This window comes from Salvia splendens, chromosome 13 (genome assembly GCF_004379255.2).
Source record: "Salvia splendens isolate huo1 chromosome 13, SspV2, whole genome shotgun sequence".
NCBI lineage: Eukaryota > Viridiplantae > Streptophyta > Magnoliopsida > Lamiales > Lamiaceae > Salvia > Salvia splendens.
Window position 1 is genome coordinate 28,357,395 of NC_056044.1, and position 17,535 is coordinate 28,374,929.

The 17,535-nt window shown below is 35.4% G+C and overlaps 2 protein-coding genes across 3 annotated transcripts; one reads left to right on the forward strand and one right to left on the reverse strand.

Annotated features, from left to right (window-relative positions):
- Positions 1-255: 255 nt before the first annotated feature.
- On the reverse strand, positions 256-2,964 carry LOC121761304 (WRKY transcription factor 72A-like). Its single transcript, XM_042156956.1, has 5 exons — positions 2,847-2,964; positions 2,297-2,374; positions 1,654-2,154; positions 1,466-1,579; positions 256-1,370 (listed from the first exon to the last, which is right to left on the reverse strand). Exons 1-5 carry the CDS (start codon positions 2,934-2,936, stop codon positions 462-464), a joined length of 1,692 nt encoding a protein of 563 aa, XP_042012890.1. The 5' UTR covers positions 2,937-2,964; the 3' UTR covers positions 256-461.
- An 8,487-nt stretch (positions 2,965-11,451) lies between these two features.
- LOC121762685 lies at positions 11,452-14,428 on the forward strand. Of its 2 annotated transcripts, none has more exons than XM_042158644.1 (2): positions 11,452-12,811; positions 13,729-13,987. In XM_042158644.1, exons 1-2 carry the CDS (start codon positions 11,638-11,640, stop codon positions 13,758-13,760), a joined length of 1,206 nt encoding a protein of 401 aa, XP_042014578.1. In that variant the 5' UTR covers positions 11,452-11,637; the 3' UTR covers positions 13,761-13,987. The 2 variants fall into 2 exon arrangements, with proteins under 2 accessions (XP_042014578.1, XP_042014577.1); XM_042158643.1 differs by lacking the exon at positions 13,729-13,987 and adding an exon at positions 13,998-14,428 and having other exon boundaries at positions 11,454-12,811.
- The last annotated feature ends 3,107 nt before the right edge of the window (positions 14,429-17,535 follow it).

A 17,535-nucleotide genomic window follows, 5' to 3' on the forward strand; every position in this document is an offset into this window, starting at 1 on the left:
ATGATCTTAAATTAATTGTAGTTAGCAATTAAATGATGAGTTAGCAATTCTCTTGTAAATATTTATAACACGACTTACATAATTATAAATTATCAAAGGCTCACATCAACACTTGTTTTTGTTTACTTCAATGGTATACGCATTGATTTCAATTCACACGGAAAAGTAGAGGGGAGAAAAAAGAGAAGTCAAAAAACGAACATATATCAAATTTCATAAAAAAATTTTCTAATAAAAAAAGAAAGTCAGTGAAGAAAAAATGAAGCTGGTAATAGTTATTCAACTGTATATCTTCACCAGCAGTCACCATCTATATCCACAATTTTCTTCACCTTACATCATTCATTCACAAAAAGAATGAGAAAAAAAGACTAAATCCATGCACAATTTGCATCATGATCAAACTTCCCCCGTCCAAAATGAACAAAAATATCATCTAAAATTCGAAAATTGACATCAAACTATACGTGATCCCGGTTGTCAGCCGGTGAGTTAGACTTGCTTTTATTCGAGCTCGAAAATGGAAAAGGAGGCGAAAGAAGCGACAAACCAGGCTGTTGAGAGCTCGTTGAGGACGAAGACTTGTTCATGAAACTCGGTGCACATTTGTTCGCATTTGAAGCTGGCGGAAAGCTAGATAGAATGGGGAAAGCACTTGATTTTTCGACTGCGTTATGGTTGGCGGTGGCGCCACCACCTGAGCCGCCGATAATGGAGGTTAGAGCGGCAGCTAGGACATTTTGGAAACTAGGGTCTGATGTGATTGCTTTTGTTGCAGCTGCAATGGTGTCTGGCCCTAAATGCAGTTGATTAGGGTTAGGGTTTGATTGAGTTTTTTGCAAGTAGGATTGGTATAGGGTTTCATAGGGTTGTGATCCGAAGCTTAGAGAAGGTACATTTTGGTTTCTGTTGAAGGATTGTTGGCCATGTGTTAGCATAGAGTTGTTGTAAGAAATTGGGAGAGGGTTGGATTCTAGAGATCTGAAGTTTAGGTTTGTGGTCGAGTATCTTGGAACGAAGCTTCCGCTGCCTAGGCGGTTTAGATGGGATGAGGACGAGGAGGAGGAGGAGGTGAGATCGAGAGTGATGGTAGGATATGAAGGTGAGGATGAGATTGATGGATTTGGGAGATAGAAGGCCGGTTTCGCTCTTGAATTATCGGAGAGGTAGAAGTTTAGGCCGTGGAGGTTAGCGGTGGTGGTGGAGGAGGAGCTCGGCTCGGTTCCTGAGGTTGAGGAACCAGACATGAGCATTGAGGCTGCGGCGGAAGTAGTGGAGGCCATGGCGGTAGCCGAGGCCGGGAGTGGATGGTTGTGCGTGCCTTCGTACGTTGTGGTCAGGATCGACATATCCTCGACGCATCTTTGTACCTTGATGTGGAAAACAATAGATTTTTAACCCTCGTAATAACGGTATATGTTGAGTTTAAATGTCATTAAATAGTATTATTAAAATTGATGTATACCTGTTTTCTAACAGGGCAGGATGGTGCGACAGTGCAACGATAGTATGCACGAGGGCATGGATTCCCCTTGGAAATCTTTTGTCCGTACTTCCTCCATTGACAACCATCATTCATCTAAAAAACCAAAATCATTCAAATATCCATATTCACAAATCTTATTCCACTAACAAAAAATCAAATAGTCTTACCGTTGGTGTGTCACATCTAACTCGGACAGAAACCCTAGCTCGTTTAGTAGGGTTTTGTAGTGAAATCTCATCTTCTCCTCCGCCATCTCTCCCATTCTTGACGCCTTTATTCGGCCACGTCTCTCCGGCTTCCTCCTTCACTTCTTCTACGCTATTTTCGGGTGTCAGATTAATCGTCACCGGAGACTTCTCAGGCAAGTCGAATTTGCAATCAAGCCCTAGCGGCAGTCCTTGTTTATCATCTCGGATTTTAGTGGATTCGCCTTTTTTGTCGGTGGAGCACATTGCTAGGCTGAGATCAATGAGTTCATGATCTGCTGCTGCTGCTGCTGTGAGATCATGATAGCTTTGATGAGGAGATTTTGCTGCTTCCACATCTCTGTATTGCATTTGTAAGGTTCGGTAATCCTTGAGAATTCGATCTAAATGCGTCTTAAGCCGTTGATTTTCTTCCATCACTTCATCCATTTCTGCTTTGGCTGATCCAAGTTGATCATGCAACTGCAATTAATTAATTCAATGATTAATAAGTAAGCTCAATATATATGTTTTTCAATACTCTACACAATTCTTCACTAAAATTGTTTTCAAATGAAATAAAAACATAATTAATTGAATTAATTATTACTATGTTCATACATACCTGTTCCTTTTTGGCTGATGAAGATGATCTGGACTCAGACTCAGGTGATGGTCTTTCCATGTTTGTTACCACCAAACCCTGTCAAAATATACCAAATTTTCACCAAAATTTTCACAAAATAGAGATAAAAATTCATAAATAACTTCACTCAATTCCTATAATCTAATTACTATGGTCTAAAAAAGTGAGCCAACATGTTGTTCCAGCTCTAAACAATTAACAACTTGCATCTGTCTTATCTTATTACATGGTCAATGCTTTTGAAGAGCTGCTGAAATTGATATAATTACATAACTTCGCCGACGACTTTGATACGCCTCCGATCATCCACATATTTCACATTTTTGTCTTATACCCATTTTATACATATGAATTTGAGATTGAAAATATTGAAACTTTTTTCTGATGTTTGAAGGTTGCATGAAAGATCACAAGAAAGTAGCATGATATTCATCTTGAAATAAAATAAAAATACTTATGTATATAAGGTAAAAGACAACAATACTAGTAAATTAAATCTCAATTATCCAGATTTGACAAAAATTATTACCTGATGAAGATCGAACACCTTGACACAACTTTCTTCATCAGAAGGTTTGCTCTTCTCTTCGAGACTAGATTTGCGCAAGGAAATATCCATAATAACTCTCTCTCTCTAATAATTTTTTTTTCTTCTCTTCTCTTTGTGTGATCTGAAAGAGCAAGGTCTTCCTGTTATAAAGTAATGCAGCAGTATTTGACTTTCATAAACTAATTCAAAATAAATGGCTTAATCCAATTCCAGCACACTCAAACAAAATGTCAATGGCCCAATTGCACTCTACATTTTAGTTATACCTATAAAATAATGAGTTTATATCCATACGTTCACTGTCATACTCATAAATACAAACGAAAACAGAACTTGAAGAATTCAACTTCAACGTTTAAGTCTTTAAGGCAACATGTATGTACATACATCTATAGATATAGAGAGGGCTCCTAATTAATTAGCCGTATAATTAATAAGTCTCGCGTCAACGTTCAATTAGGCTTTATATGTATAATTACCTCATCTCTCGTCCAAATCTTATGGCTATTAATTATTTAATTGAGTTATAAAGTACTCCCTCCGTCCATGATTAAATGTCTTATATTTGACAGGCACGAGTTTTAAGGAATTGTTTGACTTTATGTAGGAAAGTGGGTAGAAAAGTTAGTGGAATGCGAGATCTACTTTTATATATTTGTTTTATAATAAAATGTGAGTTGAATAAGTTAGTGGAATATAAAGTTCACTTACAAAATATAGCAAAAGGGAAATGTGACATTTATTGGTGGACGGACGAAAAAGGATAAATGAGATATTTAATGGCGGACGGAGTGAGTTGTGAAATGATATGCAACGTAACTTATCTGAGCATCGTGATCGTTTATAGACTATAGTTGATGGAGTGATTTCAAAATATTTTCACACAATATTCAAGTATAGTCTGTTCATCAAATTTTATTACAGTATAAACCTTTTCAGGTAAATGTAGTACCTCATCAGTCCCATTATAGGTGAAGTATTTTTCCTATTTGAAATGAGATTATATATAATGTTATTTTATGAGTTAAGTGAAGAGAATAAGGTAGAGAGAATTATACTTTGTATTTATTTTAGTATCATTTAGTGTGGAACATAAAAAACATCGTAAAAGAAAAATGTGTTCCTTAACATGGGAGGAAACGTTCATTTTTGATTGGCTGAAATTATGGTAAATTGCAAAATTCACACGTTCAAACGGCAACCGGTCAAAGTTGTCCCACCTCAGTTGATTTGACAATGGAGAAAAATTTGATTAGGGCTATTTGTTTGTCTTGTATCAAGTCAAAGTTTGGCCAGTAGATTACCGGCTACGGTTGTTTCCGGTTAGCATATCCTAACTTATGCAGCATCGACCGCAATTTATGTAAAATTTCAGAATAAATCTTAAACCTCGTAAATTTGCTAGGGCCAAAATTTTTTTGATGGTTCTTAAAAAAAGGATAAAATGCCTAAAAAGTAACAAACTTTTGGGAAAGTTTGGTTTTTCCCACAAACTATAAAAGTTACGCCTTAAGTCACGAACTTTATCGGATCGTGCAAATTTCCTAAACTACCTGACCTGACGACATATTTCCGTTAAAAACTTATCCCACATGGCATGCCGGAGGCGTGACTTGGCAAAATTTCTGAACTCAGGTAATAAAACCTCTTTTTGGCTGATTTCGAAAGCGCAACCCCGATTCAATCGACGAAAAACGTAATCGACAAGAGTGAAATCGTCGACAAATGATTTAGGGATGAAATCGGCGACGTGTAAAGAAGATTCAATTAAAAAAAACATAAAACGACGTCGTTTTGTGCCAATTAGAAATTTTGCCAAGTCACGCCTCCGACATGCCACATGGGATAAGTTTTTAACAGAAATATGTTGTCAGGTCGGGTAGGTTGGAAAATTTGCACGATCTGATAAAGTTCGTGACTTTAGGCGCAACTTTTATAGTTTGTGAGAAAAACAAACTTTCCCCAAAATTTGTGACTTTTTAGGCAATTTGCCCTAAACAATGAAAACTCAAGAATTTTCCTTGACGGCTAGTTAGTTCTAGAATTTATAAATAACCTAGAACATTGTATTGATATCTATGGATATGCGTAGGGGTGACAAATTGCACGGGTTGGATTGTTATCGAGTCAACCTGATAATAATCCAACTCAATAGCGGATTAAACCAAATTAGACTTGTTAAGGAAACTCTCAACCTGAACATGAATCTGGCTTACTCCCTTCAAACTCAAATTTGACTGTATATGACACAATAAAATATGGGTTGACAAGACATAATAACAATCTGAACCTGATTTACGTGATAAAAATATGATATTACATGATAAAACCTAAGTTAAATGATTAAAACTTGATGTTACACAATTAAAACTGATTTACACAATAAAAACCTAATTTACATAAACCTATAGAATAAACTAATACTATATTCTATATTTTTAAAAAGAATAAAATTAAGGTTTGATTCAAACCCATCAATTTTATGTATGTTCGTATCGGATTTTCATTTCATTTTGAAAATTGTCAACCCTAGATACGGATAGCCTTTAGTAACTGCCAGACTTTGAATTTTGAGCCTCTTCTACAAAATAAAATGCTACGACTATGATTTCTTGATTTTAAATTATTAATAAATTAGTAAAATAAAACAATTATATAATATTTAACTATCAATTAAAATTACTAATTTATGCATATCTACTAATGTGTCTCGTGTGAGCAATCATAAAGTGGGTGCACAGTAATTTACTATTTATAAAAATGGATTTCATTATAAAAGAAGTGCATTAAATAAAAATATTCTAAATTTCAAACCTTACTCTCATAGCATTTGACATGATCACCAATAATTGACTTTTTAAACCAAATAAACTTCGATTGGTGCTTTTACTTTTTATATTTTTGAAAATATCATTACTATTGGAATTGGATAAATATGTTGATTGATATGTGCAAGAACCACAGTCTATATAGCATATAATACATTTATAATCGTTGTAGTGTACGTTAGACTCGTACAAGTCGATAGAAATTATCATAAAAGAACAATTATGTGATGCATAATAACTGATGCATTTCTTATTATCTCAATAATTTATTTGTAATTTCTTATTTTCAGTCTTGATCATGAAGATTTGCGGTGGATTTATCATTCTATTTGATGAATTTGTGGTTATAGGTGCGAATTTTATATAGAACGAAAATTTCACTTTTCAAATTAATTCATTTTCATGACGAATTTATATATATTTAAAATAAACTTCATATTCGTAATGTTTATTTTCTTTTTAAAAAAATAAAGAAATTTTAGCATAACCCTTCTCATTGCTATATGTCACTATTTAGTTCATTTTAGTATGATGATTATTTAGCAATTACGAAAAATTTAATTTTTGCGCGGAGTATTATTTATTGAATTACTAATATTATAGTTTGTATTGATTGTCTTTGTGCTGGCTTGCGTGTATACTTTTGAAAACATCCATTTTAATTTTAATTTTACTTTTCTTGAATTAGTAAAATTAGTTTATCCATTTATAATTAAGAAAAATTATTGAATTGACTTTTTGATTGATGACTAAATTCATATGAACAACATGTGCAAAATGAACCTCACCACAGTCAACAATAAAAGCTTGGAGTTGAAAAATATTAATTAAATAGCTCTCTATATATATTGACAGTGTGCAGTATTTCTCATTCTTCAATAGTCTTTTTTTTTCCTTCCCTTTATTGAACACATTTTCAAGCTGAGTATTATGAGAATAAATTGAATTATTATCAATGATCGCACAATAGTATTGAATATTCGTGGTCCAATTTAACAAAGATAGTTTTTTTTATCATTAACGAGTACATGAATGGGGTGAAAATTAATATTTTCCTTCCTTTTTTCAAATCCATATACATGGACAACTAAAAAAACACATGCATAATATATCGTCTCAAAGAATTACTCCTATTCTCCTAACATTTACTTATATTCCACGAACCAATTAATTCTAGTTCTAACAAATTTAAATATCATGTTTGAATTCGTGATTATATAATATGTTAATTAACTGCAAAGTACTCTCTAGCTCATAGAAACCAATTGAAAATTAAACCAAATACTCCATATGTCAAAAAAATTTAATGGAATACTCCGTGGCCAGATGCACGGAACAAGAGTTATTTTGTTAATTTCAAAGTCCATTTCATGATCTAATTTTATTGGGATAAAGTTGCATTATTTTTTTTCTTCTTCTAAAATTTAGAGAGTAGCTAGAATAACAATTTGCAGCATCACGTCGGCGGCGAATGGAGAAGATGAAGAGCTGAAAATGAACATAAAAACGAAGGTAATTAAGATTGAGCAGGTCTTCATACTAAAATAAAATTGGGCAACATGTTAGTATTAATTAATTGTACCATGTGAATGATAGATTAAGCTACGAATTTCAACTTTCTTGTCAATTTATTATAATACAAGTTGAAGATGAGGGTTGCAGGTGCATCATCCATTGACACTCCATTTTTTTAAAAAGGAAAATGCATACATAAATAAATTTTATTGGCCTCCCACTTGAAAGAAGACTTTGGTATGAAATATTGAAATCAATAACCAATCCGTACAAAGTTTATATAGTGCATTTAAGTAGCATTTTTAACCTTGTATTCATTTAATTAAAGCCATTATAAATTTATAAAAAGTGTAAACTAATTCGCATCCTTTACTATATCAACGGCAAATTATATCATCAGCAACATTTATGTACCCAACATGGAAGCACATTTATATAGCTCAATCTAGTATAATGGCTTTTTTTATAGTTATCTATGTCAACAACACCCCAGATATTTTGACTAAGTTTGTAAAATAATACTACTAATTATATCACTTGAAAATATTTAAATCATCATACCGTATACCTTACCGAAAATTCGATATGAGAAAAAATCATACCTTTACCTTACCAAAATTTTCGGTATACCGAACTTCGGTATACCTTATTTTCGGTATGACAAATTTCAATATCGATGTCATACCTTATTTTCAGTATGTCATATCTAAATTCGGTATACCGTACTTTTGCGGTATACCAGAGTTTTACGGTATATCGGACTACAATACGGCATACCAAAATATCATTATTTTGTAAATAATTCTAAATACAAACACAAATGAAAATAAAATTTCTAAAATACTTAGAAAACATGAAATTTAATCAAACTCAAACATATTCAATAAAAAAACTCCAACAATTAAACTCCACGCAATCACATAACGTTCGATACGGTAAGGGCGGTATTTCGGTATTTTTACCCGGCCCTACTTGTGGATGTCCACTTCATCTATTTAATTTATCCTATAGTGAATGACTTGCTCTCCAATTACTTGTAGTTATTTTCTTGATATAATATGCGAACACCTAACCATTTTAATAAATTATACTACTACGTATATATGATTAAGTCCTTAAAATATATGGAGAGTCGTGAACATAAGACTCAAGCTAGATTCTTGGCAATTTAATCCCACTAGTGCAATTATATTATATTCAACAAGGTAAACGGCTTTCATGGGCTTAGATGATACATTTATGTATAATTTGATTTTTATAATGTTTAAATTCGATTATCCTGATAATCATTTAATATAAACTATCTAGATTAGTTCATTTCCATGTTTATTGTGATTAAAAGTTATGTTTAATCTTAGTATTTTTCATTTAGATTTTTTTTTCAAAAGTTCAATAAGTAATTATGTATCCGCCAAAATTATATTGACGGATTTATTATGCCAAAAACATTAATGCTAAATAGATATTATGAGATACGGGATGTAATCAAATGCAAACTCTAAATATTGTACAAACTTCAAACTATGATCTGAACCGTTAAAAAATGTTAACAGATGACAAAATAATAGTAACAAAAATGTCTACACAATGTCAACGGTTGATGCTATGTTGACATTGTGTTGACATCAAAATCTTGAAATTTTACACTATGTTGATACTGTGTACAATATATAAAATTTACATTTTATTAGCTAGGGATTGAGATATGCTTCGATGTGGGAAATGTAGCTAGAGTTGCAGCTCCGCCTTGTGAAATCGGATTATAAAAATTATATTACGATTTGCTTAATAGTGATAAAACTCATCTGTTCCATTTAAAAGAATACTCCTATAAACAAAACAATACTAGTAATGAAACTCATTTTTTTCCATTTAAAGAACTAAGTATGTTTTTCTTTTTTTGTTATCTCATTCAAGGTGAACTTTTTCTAAAAATAAAAGTATAATTCTCTATTTTATTTTCTTGTACTTTATTTGTTCTCTTACTATATTCTCTCCCTTAACATACGTAACAATACTACCTCACAAGAATTGGTAAAGTAAGAGAGAATGAGAAAAATAAGTAAAATAAGAGAGAGAAAGAGAAAAAGTAGTTGAAACGAAGTTAGTGGATTGTGAGGTCCACTTCCTAAAATAAAAAGTTTAGAAAGGTTTTATTTCTAAGAAACGGCCCAAAATAAAAATAGTTTCTATTTTTAAGAGACGGAAATAGTATTATTATATAATCTCGTGGCGAAAAATTAATGTTCCACTTCGAATGATACGTAGAGAGTAATTATTATTATTTGTATATAAATATTATAATAAAAAGAAATGTTAGAATTCTCAAATTAGGAAACAAAATAACTAAAAGAGTGAACTAGATTTTGTGCATTAATAGATAAATCTTTTGCATCATCTAATTTAATTTATATGCCTTTATTTCATTATTGCAATTTAGGAGTAATTAAGAAAGCCTAACAACAGCCGCCCACGGCTCAAAACGATAAACCTTAGAGCATCCACATCCGTGCTCTTGCCAACGAGCACGGATATAGGCCTGGTCCCACTTTTACTCCCTGCTCTTAGGCAAAAGCACAATACCCGCATCCGTACTCTTCCGCAAGGACAAGCTCAAGGGTCCCACCATTCTATTATTCAATTTAAATAAAAACATTTCCACAAAATTAAAATGCATTAAAAATACCCGGAATACTATTACAAATTACAAAAAAATTAAAAAATTACATAATTAAAATACTAAAAATTAAAAATTACATAATTAAAAAACCCAAAAATTAAAAATTACATAATTAAAATCCTAAAAATTAAAAATTACATAATTAAACACCTAAAAAATAAAAATTACCCCCGTGGATGACTATTAATCCGGCTCTGCCCCCAATGTTCTTTGAAGACCCCGTATCATCGCCACATGCGATCGAAGTTGCTCGGGGGTCATAGTTGACCTATCGGCCAAATTGAGTTGGCTCAAAATCCCCACAACGAGTTGGTGGGGGGTTGAGGTGGCACATATGGAGCTGGAGCGGAGGCGGATGGAGTCGCGGCGTGACGGCGGTTGGCCGCCGCCTTCTTCCTTCCTTGCGGCCAGCGTTGGGAACTGCTCGGGCAGGCGTCGGGACTACCCAAGTTAGCTCCGGCAAGTTGGCTAGCCACATCCTCGGAGATGGCATTGGATAGGGATACCGACCTCGACCGTTTGGAGGAGGAGCTAGAGGAGGATGATACGCCTCCCCTATACTTCGGATGCGCCCGCGTCTCCTGCCAAATGTTGAGGTACTTGAACGGCTTGTAGTTCATGGATTGGTGGGTCGCCAAGGCGGAACTGATGATGTCAAGCTCGCTCCGACCGCTCTTCCTGGAGGTAATACCCCTGGAACTTTTGGATTTCTTCGTTGGCTTTGTTTATGGCATTGCGCACCATACTCTCGTTGCGCTCGATTGTTCCAGCCGATCGGTTTTGATTGTACCGGCGACAGATGCGCCACTAATAATGGTCACCGGATTGGTTCGTGCCAACCTCCGGATCTTCGGAGATTGACAAGTACACTTTGAATAATTGCTCCATCTCCCCCGGAGTGTACGGGGTGCGGATACCACGAGTAGGAAGAGGAGGAGTTTGAGAGGGGCCGCTCCTTCCCACTCTAGGTACGGGTGGTTCTGGTGTCCACCCGTATTACCCTTCGCAGGCATCTTGGTCGTCGATCGGGTAAGGCCGGTAGCCACCCGGAACTTGCGAACCTTGGGTTTGAGGAGGGGCTGAATATTCCGTGTCCGGACTAGGAAATGGTTGTGAACCGAACCAATCGGGGTTCCAACCGTGGGAGCCGGAGGGGTGATCGTCAGAGCCGGACATTTTTTTGTTGTGAGTGAGAAAGATTGAGAATTGTAAGAATAGAAATGAGAAAATTTAGATGAGAATTGTGTACTGTGGTGTGAATTTTTGGTATGGAAGTTGAGGTATTTATAGATGAAAATGTGTATTTTTGGGAAAAAAATTGAAAAATAAATTAAAAATGGGTAGAAAACTGATATAATTTTTTGGGAACTGAGAAAATATATATTTTTATTTTTAATAGGATTTTTTATTTAAAATTTGATTTAAAAAAAATCAAATTGCCAACGCACGGAGTACTCGATGCATCGAGCAGCGCCGTACCCGCGACAAGAGTACAACGGCGAGCAGCGGGTGCCGCGCAGCTGGCACGGACGAACGGCTGCACTCAACCGCTGTGGATGCTCTTATAGTCCTGCTCAAAGTTAAAACCACCCCCATCGCAGCCTCCTTGCAGTCGCCGCCGCCGCCGCCGCTGCTGCCTCTCTCGCCCCAACCACTGGCAGGCGATCTTCCACCATGAACAATAAGCTATATCTATAACGAACTTTATATTTCTCACTTGACTGAAGTTCCTATTTCTTTCTCTAAAATGTCTTTGCTGGAAGTGATAACAAAAGCTTCGTCTTTAATCGCTACTGGACCCGACGATGAAACCAATTACCCGATTGTTCTCAACCCGGAGCCTATTCTCCTCAACCTGAAGCCCGAGTACGATTGCTCGCAAGCTCTGAACTCTGTGAAAAAGGTTACCGGCTGGGAAATATCGCAAACAGATAATGAGCTTATTGAATTAGGGCACAAATTTTTTGAGGAGCTGAAGAGGAAACTGAAAAATACCAATTCCTTCGGCTTCGGTAAAGTCATGTTCGTGGAAACGGTAACTTCGCATTTGGACAGTATCGCAAATAAAATTGGGGTTTCAACTGCTGCTGAAAAAACAGAAGGTGCGTATGTATGTAAATTGGTAGAGAAATTGGAGGTTTTGATGTGTAGCGATGTTAAGGGCTTGATTTTGGAGGGCTGCATTAGTTTGGAGGTTTGGGATGTGTTGGAGAGTTTAATAGTTAATGGGGTTGTTGAACATGCTTCTATATCGAGCTTGGTTCAAAAGTTGATCGAGAAAAGGAGATCGAATTTGGTTGTTTTGTGCTTGAAACACTTGTTTGACCTGCAGGCTTATGATTTGATGTGCATTTTGAAGTATTTCTTGATGCTTCCAAGTGATGGGTATAGAAGCTTGTTGAGTGTGAGGGAGGTTTGGGAGAGGCAAGCATCGTTGGTGATTGAGAAAGTTAGCGCTAAGGGCGTTGGCGGGAAAGAGAAGAGCTTGGCGGTCTTGATCATGTTGGGACATGATGGATTCTTGGTGTCTGAGTTGTGCTTGCATTATTTTATGGCATCTGCAAATCTTGACGAGGTTATATTCTCAGCTTGTGTGAGCAAGTTGAATGGTAAGGAGTTGAAGGTTTTGATACAGTACTTTGGGAAGTGGCTGAGGACGTATGAGAGGTTTCCTCAAGCTTGTCCTTGTCCTAAGGGATCATCTGCATTGGGTTTGGAGATTTGTGGCTGGATTCCAAGTCTTGAAAACATTGTCAAATATTTTGGTGTTGTTGTGGACCTGCATTTTTCGTCTTTGGTTTTGCATTCTGAATTCCATGAGCTGAGATCCTTAGAAGAAGTTGTTAATTCCTTAGCTGTTGAGGCAAGGCTCAGTGGTGGTTTGGCAAATTTGAGTGAGAGGTTGAGAATCGAGTGCCAAGGTATGAGTTTGAGTCTGTCTTGCATTTATGTGCTTTGATTTCTGCTTATGTTTGAACCTTGCTAATATAGTTCACCATTTATATTCATCCGAAAATTTTACCACAATCTTATTAGTAGTGTAGAGGTATAGTTATAATTGCTATCAATTGATATTCCCATTTCAATTAAAATTGTTGCATCTTCATGTTGTTTAAGGATTCACGCATTATACAACATTTTTGGTATGATCACTATATAAACTAAGTGAGAACCCACATGTGCACATTAGTAAGGGAAGAGGTGACAGGGGAATACTTGGATTCCTTTTTAAACATAAGTAAAAAGGCCTTGGTAAACCATTGGATCATGGATGTCTTTGTCTGTGTGTATGTTATCAATGCTGATGAGGTAGAATAATCGTTATGTTGCTAGATGAGTTGTGGATAGATTGGTTATTGCGATTGAACATGAAATTGATATGTGGATGTTCTCTGCTTAAGGTTCTTTTAATTATGGAGAAAACCACGATCTTGACAATTGAGAATATTGTTTTATATCCCATGCTTCGTTCTTTTTTCTGCAAGGATAAACATAAGTAAAAAGGCCTTGGTAAACCATTGGATCATGGATGTCTTTGTCTGTGTGTATGTTATCAATGCTGATGAGGTAGAATAATCGTTATGTTGCTAGATGAGTTGTGGATAGATTGGTTATTGCGATTGAACATGAAATTGATATGTGGATGTTCTCTGCTTAAGGTTCTTTTAATTATGAAGAAAACCACGATCTTGACAATTGAGAATATTGTTTTATATCCCATGCTTCGTTCTTTTTTCTGCAAGGATAAGCAAGTGTTTAGTGTAGGGAATCACCCCTACACTACTATTGCTCTAACTCCCATTCTTCTAGTGTAACTGATTATAGTCTAACCTTACAGTATCTCCACTGATTTTTACACTTTCTGAGTGACATCTCAGACGTGTATTCATTCGTCTATTGGTGGTATTGCAAGACTTGGAATGGTGATCATCATACGGTAGTTTGGTCTTGATCTTAGTCATGTGCGCCAGTGTTTCTTGATCCTTTTTAGTGGGCCGCTTTTATGTCGACAGTCGCCTATGTTTATTTTGTGTCTGGTTATCTGCAGCAATACCATACTTTCATATATCAAAGCAACTTGCTTGCTAAAAGACATCTCTTTTGCAGCATACCACAAGGATTCTTTGGGGAATTTTGCATTTTAAAGACATTTCAGACATTGATTCTTTGGGGAATTTTGCATTTGGAAGTCATTGCAGGCAATGATTCATGGGGAATACACATTTTGAAAACATTTGTGAGAGATTTTGATTTTCCCATAGCATGGAGTTGGAGCAATCCTTTGCCTCTCCCTTTTGGAAGAAGATTTTAATTCCTTGAATCATAAGAATCTCCTTTTGTTTGGTTTTTTTCTTTTTTTATAGTATTAAATTCAAATTAGTTAGAAAAAACTTATTAGCAATTTAGCATGAGATAAACATATGTAATAGGAGTATTATATCAGGAGAAGTTTTGGATGCATGCCTCATTTGTTAGTTTGACTTGATTTTTGTTTGAAATATGAAGTTCAATATGGTCCTCTCTTTTCATTTGTACTACTAAAAGTCTAAAACTCTACATGTGCTTTGTGTGTTGATATATGGATTTAATTTCATTTTATTTAATTCTCATTGTCATGTACTTCAGGGGAATGGGTTTGCTGAAGTCCCTCTTATGAATGAGGGATAACCCCTACCCAATATATTACTCCCTCTATCCTACAAAAGATCACATCTGTGAAATGACATGAGATTTTAGGTGGTTTTGTTTGGTGTGTTAAATACAGGGAGAAAATATAACTTTTATATTTATGTAAGAGAGAATTTTTTCCAAAAATAGAAAAGTGACATCTTTTGTGGGACAAAAAAAGAAGTGTGACATCTATTATAGGACGGATGGAGTAAAAAATTAATGGATACTAAGCATAGTGAAACAGGTGTTGTGTAATGTCCACTTATTGATGAGCATAAAAATCAACATGTAAATTTTTTTAATAAAATGTAATTCACATATTAACATCTCGACTTATTGATTAACATCTCGACATATTAATAAAATGTAATTCACCTACTAAGCATAGTGAAACAGGTGCTGTGTAATGTCCACTTATTGATGAGCATAAAAATCAACATGTAAATTTTTTTAAATAAAATGTAATTCACATATTAACATCCCGACAGTAAAATAATCGGTTATGATAACATTTCACAAAAAATGGTAATTTATATATATAAAATTGAAGGCAAAATTATTTGGTTTAGTCAATTAAAAATTAAATAAAAAAAATATTGCTTGAATTATTATATTTAATTAATTTAGTTATTATGTCAATAAATTAATTGAATTTAATTGATTAAAGTAAGTTTCCCAACAACTTACTTGATATTTCCAAACACAAAATAAGCACTACTACTATAAGGCCATCTGCATCTCTGTCTCTTGTCCGGCTCTCAACCGTCTCATCTCTTCACTATTCATGGGCCCCACTATACTTTTCACCTCATCTCTTAACTAAGAGACAACACATGTATCCCTCCATCTCTTAACCTTCTCTTAACCATCTCATCCCTTAACTATTCTGTAATACCCCGTAAAAAAAAGAGAAAAAAAAATAATTATTTATTCTAAATTTGTAGTCATCTACTTGGTCAAATATATTTCTCCAAACCCTATCATCAAACGGTTACCCCATATCTCCACTCCCTAAAATCTCTCCAACAAACCAAACCTCTACAGAATTTATTATATATATATATATCAACCACCCCAAATCAGTTTCATATCTACAAATTATATGTATAAATGTATGTAAAATCCTCCACGATTTTCACCCTCCTTCCAAATTCTAGAAAAAATAAAGGAGATAGCTAAAGGAGTGGAGCAGGCCGTGAGTTTCCAGTTTTTACTTCAAAAAAAATTGATCCATCAAACTAGAGGAGAGAGAGAGAGGAGATGACGGAGGCGGAGTCTCACGACGGCTGGTATGTTGGGCGCACGCAGCGGCAACTGTTGCACTAGGCGATGAGGCGGGACGGAGTGACGATGGCTGGAGATAACGGTGTGAAAGCAACGAGGCTGCGTTCTGACCGACGGAGGAGCTGCCAGCTAACGAAGGGAGACGGCGAGAAAGAGAGAGTTCCGACAAGGACGACGGTGGCGGCAGCCCGTTTGATGGAGCTGCTCGACGGCGAGCTCACCGTCGCTGGACTGTAGTGACAGCGGAGTTCGCGACATCAACAACAATGATTTTTGTTTGTGATCTGAAGTTGTATGAAATCAATCAGAAGCACGGAAGTTAATCTAATTTTGTGGAGTTGTGGTTTAAAGATGACCATATACTTAGTATAACTTAAATGTGAAACGTGTAATGCTGGTTGAAAATGGATGAACTACTATGAATGAGATCATATGGTCGAGTTATTGTTTTTGGGTTAGTAAATCCAATGGGAAATTGCTTATCTTGGCAGAGGGTTTTGATAAAGCATTTGGGATGGAGTAGTTAATGGTTGGGCTTTTGAGAATAAAAAAGGAGAAAATAGTTTTGGGAGTGTTGGGTCGATGGAGTTGGGAACGCGATGGTCGGCCTCGAAAATAAATGAAATAGAAGAGCAGCATTGAGTCGAGGAGGGATTTCTATGCGGACAAAATTGGAGTCGGAGTAAGAAGCTCAAATTCAGAAAATTAAACGAACGAGGTGGGCTTTCTTTTTAAATAAGGACTATGTCCTAAGTATATTTATTTTTGCGAAATATGTTGTCATGCCATATTTTTGTGTTGCTATGGGACCTATCTGAAGTGGCTTTTGCCATGTATGGTTAATCGAATTCGGGTCTGACTAGGGAGTGAGTCCCTACTCAGGCTAGTGTACACCCCGTAGATCGTGCGCTATCTCTTTGAGTTGGCCGGTCTAGTGGCTTGGAATGTGGCCACATTCCTTGTCGTGTATGTTCAGATATGGTATGGTGATATTGAGGTCGATGGCGATGATGATGTTAGTGAAATGTTTTAGTGACTCGGGCTCTTTCAAAGTTAAAACCCCGAGGTCACTCGATAATGGTATGATAAATATTTTTATTTAAAATGTTTTCGGCATGAGTCCACTGAGTGCATCAAGTACTCAGCCCTGCATTTCTTTTTAAAAATGTGCAGGTTGAGCGATGACGAGCGCGGTGGGTGTTGAGCATAAAAGTGAAGAATGTCTATCAAATGTCTAGAATATGTTGTGCCTTCATACATAGCATTATTCTACTCTCGAAATGCTTCCGCTAAATATTTTGTCTTTTGAGTTCGTGTATTGTTGAGATATTTTCATTTGGAGTTGTTGATTGTTGAAATGATACTCTGATTTTATTCGAGCTATTCCCGTTTGTTTCGAGCTATGGTCGAGTTGCGTTGTTTTACCCCTTTCTTCCCCGCTTCTTTAAGCCTCCCCTAGTCGCGATCAACCGTGTTTTTCTATCCTTAGAAAATGCGGGCGTGACATATTCATTCAATTTCATTTTTTATTTTTATTTCAAACAAATTCAATTAATAAAAACACACTTCATTAAATAAAATAAAATTACAACTTAAAATTCTAAAAAATAAAAAACCACAATAATAAAATCCTAAAAAAACAAAAAATACATAATTTAAAACTCAAAGAAGCGGAAGAAAGAGTTGTCTA

Bases quoted from the DNA above. Each gene is read 5' to 3' on its own strand.
- LOC121761304 (XM_042156956.1), bottom strand. From the start codon at position 2,936: ATGGATATTTCCTTGCGCAAATCTAGTCTCGAAGAGAAGAGCAAACCT. The intron at 2,375-2,846 runs GTAATAATTTTT...ATATTTTGACAG, and splicing joins AGGTGTTCGATCTTCATCAG to GGTTTGGTGGTAACAAACAT. The intron at 1,371-1,465 runs GTATACATCAAT...TTCCACATCAAG, and splicing joins CCTGCCCTGTTAGAAAACAG to GTACAAAGATGCGTCGAGGA.
- LOC121762685 (XM_042158643.1), top strand. From the start codon at position 11,638: ATGTCTTTGCTGGAAGTGATAACAAAAGCTTCGTCTTTAATCGCTACT. The intron at 12,812-13,997 runs GTATGAGTTTGA...TCTCTTTTGCAG, and splicing joins GTTGAGAATCGAGTGCCAAG to CATACCACAAGGATTCTTTG.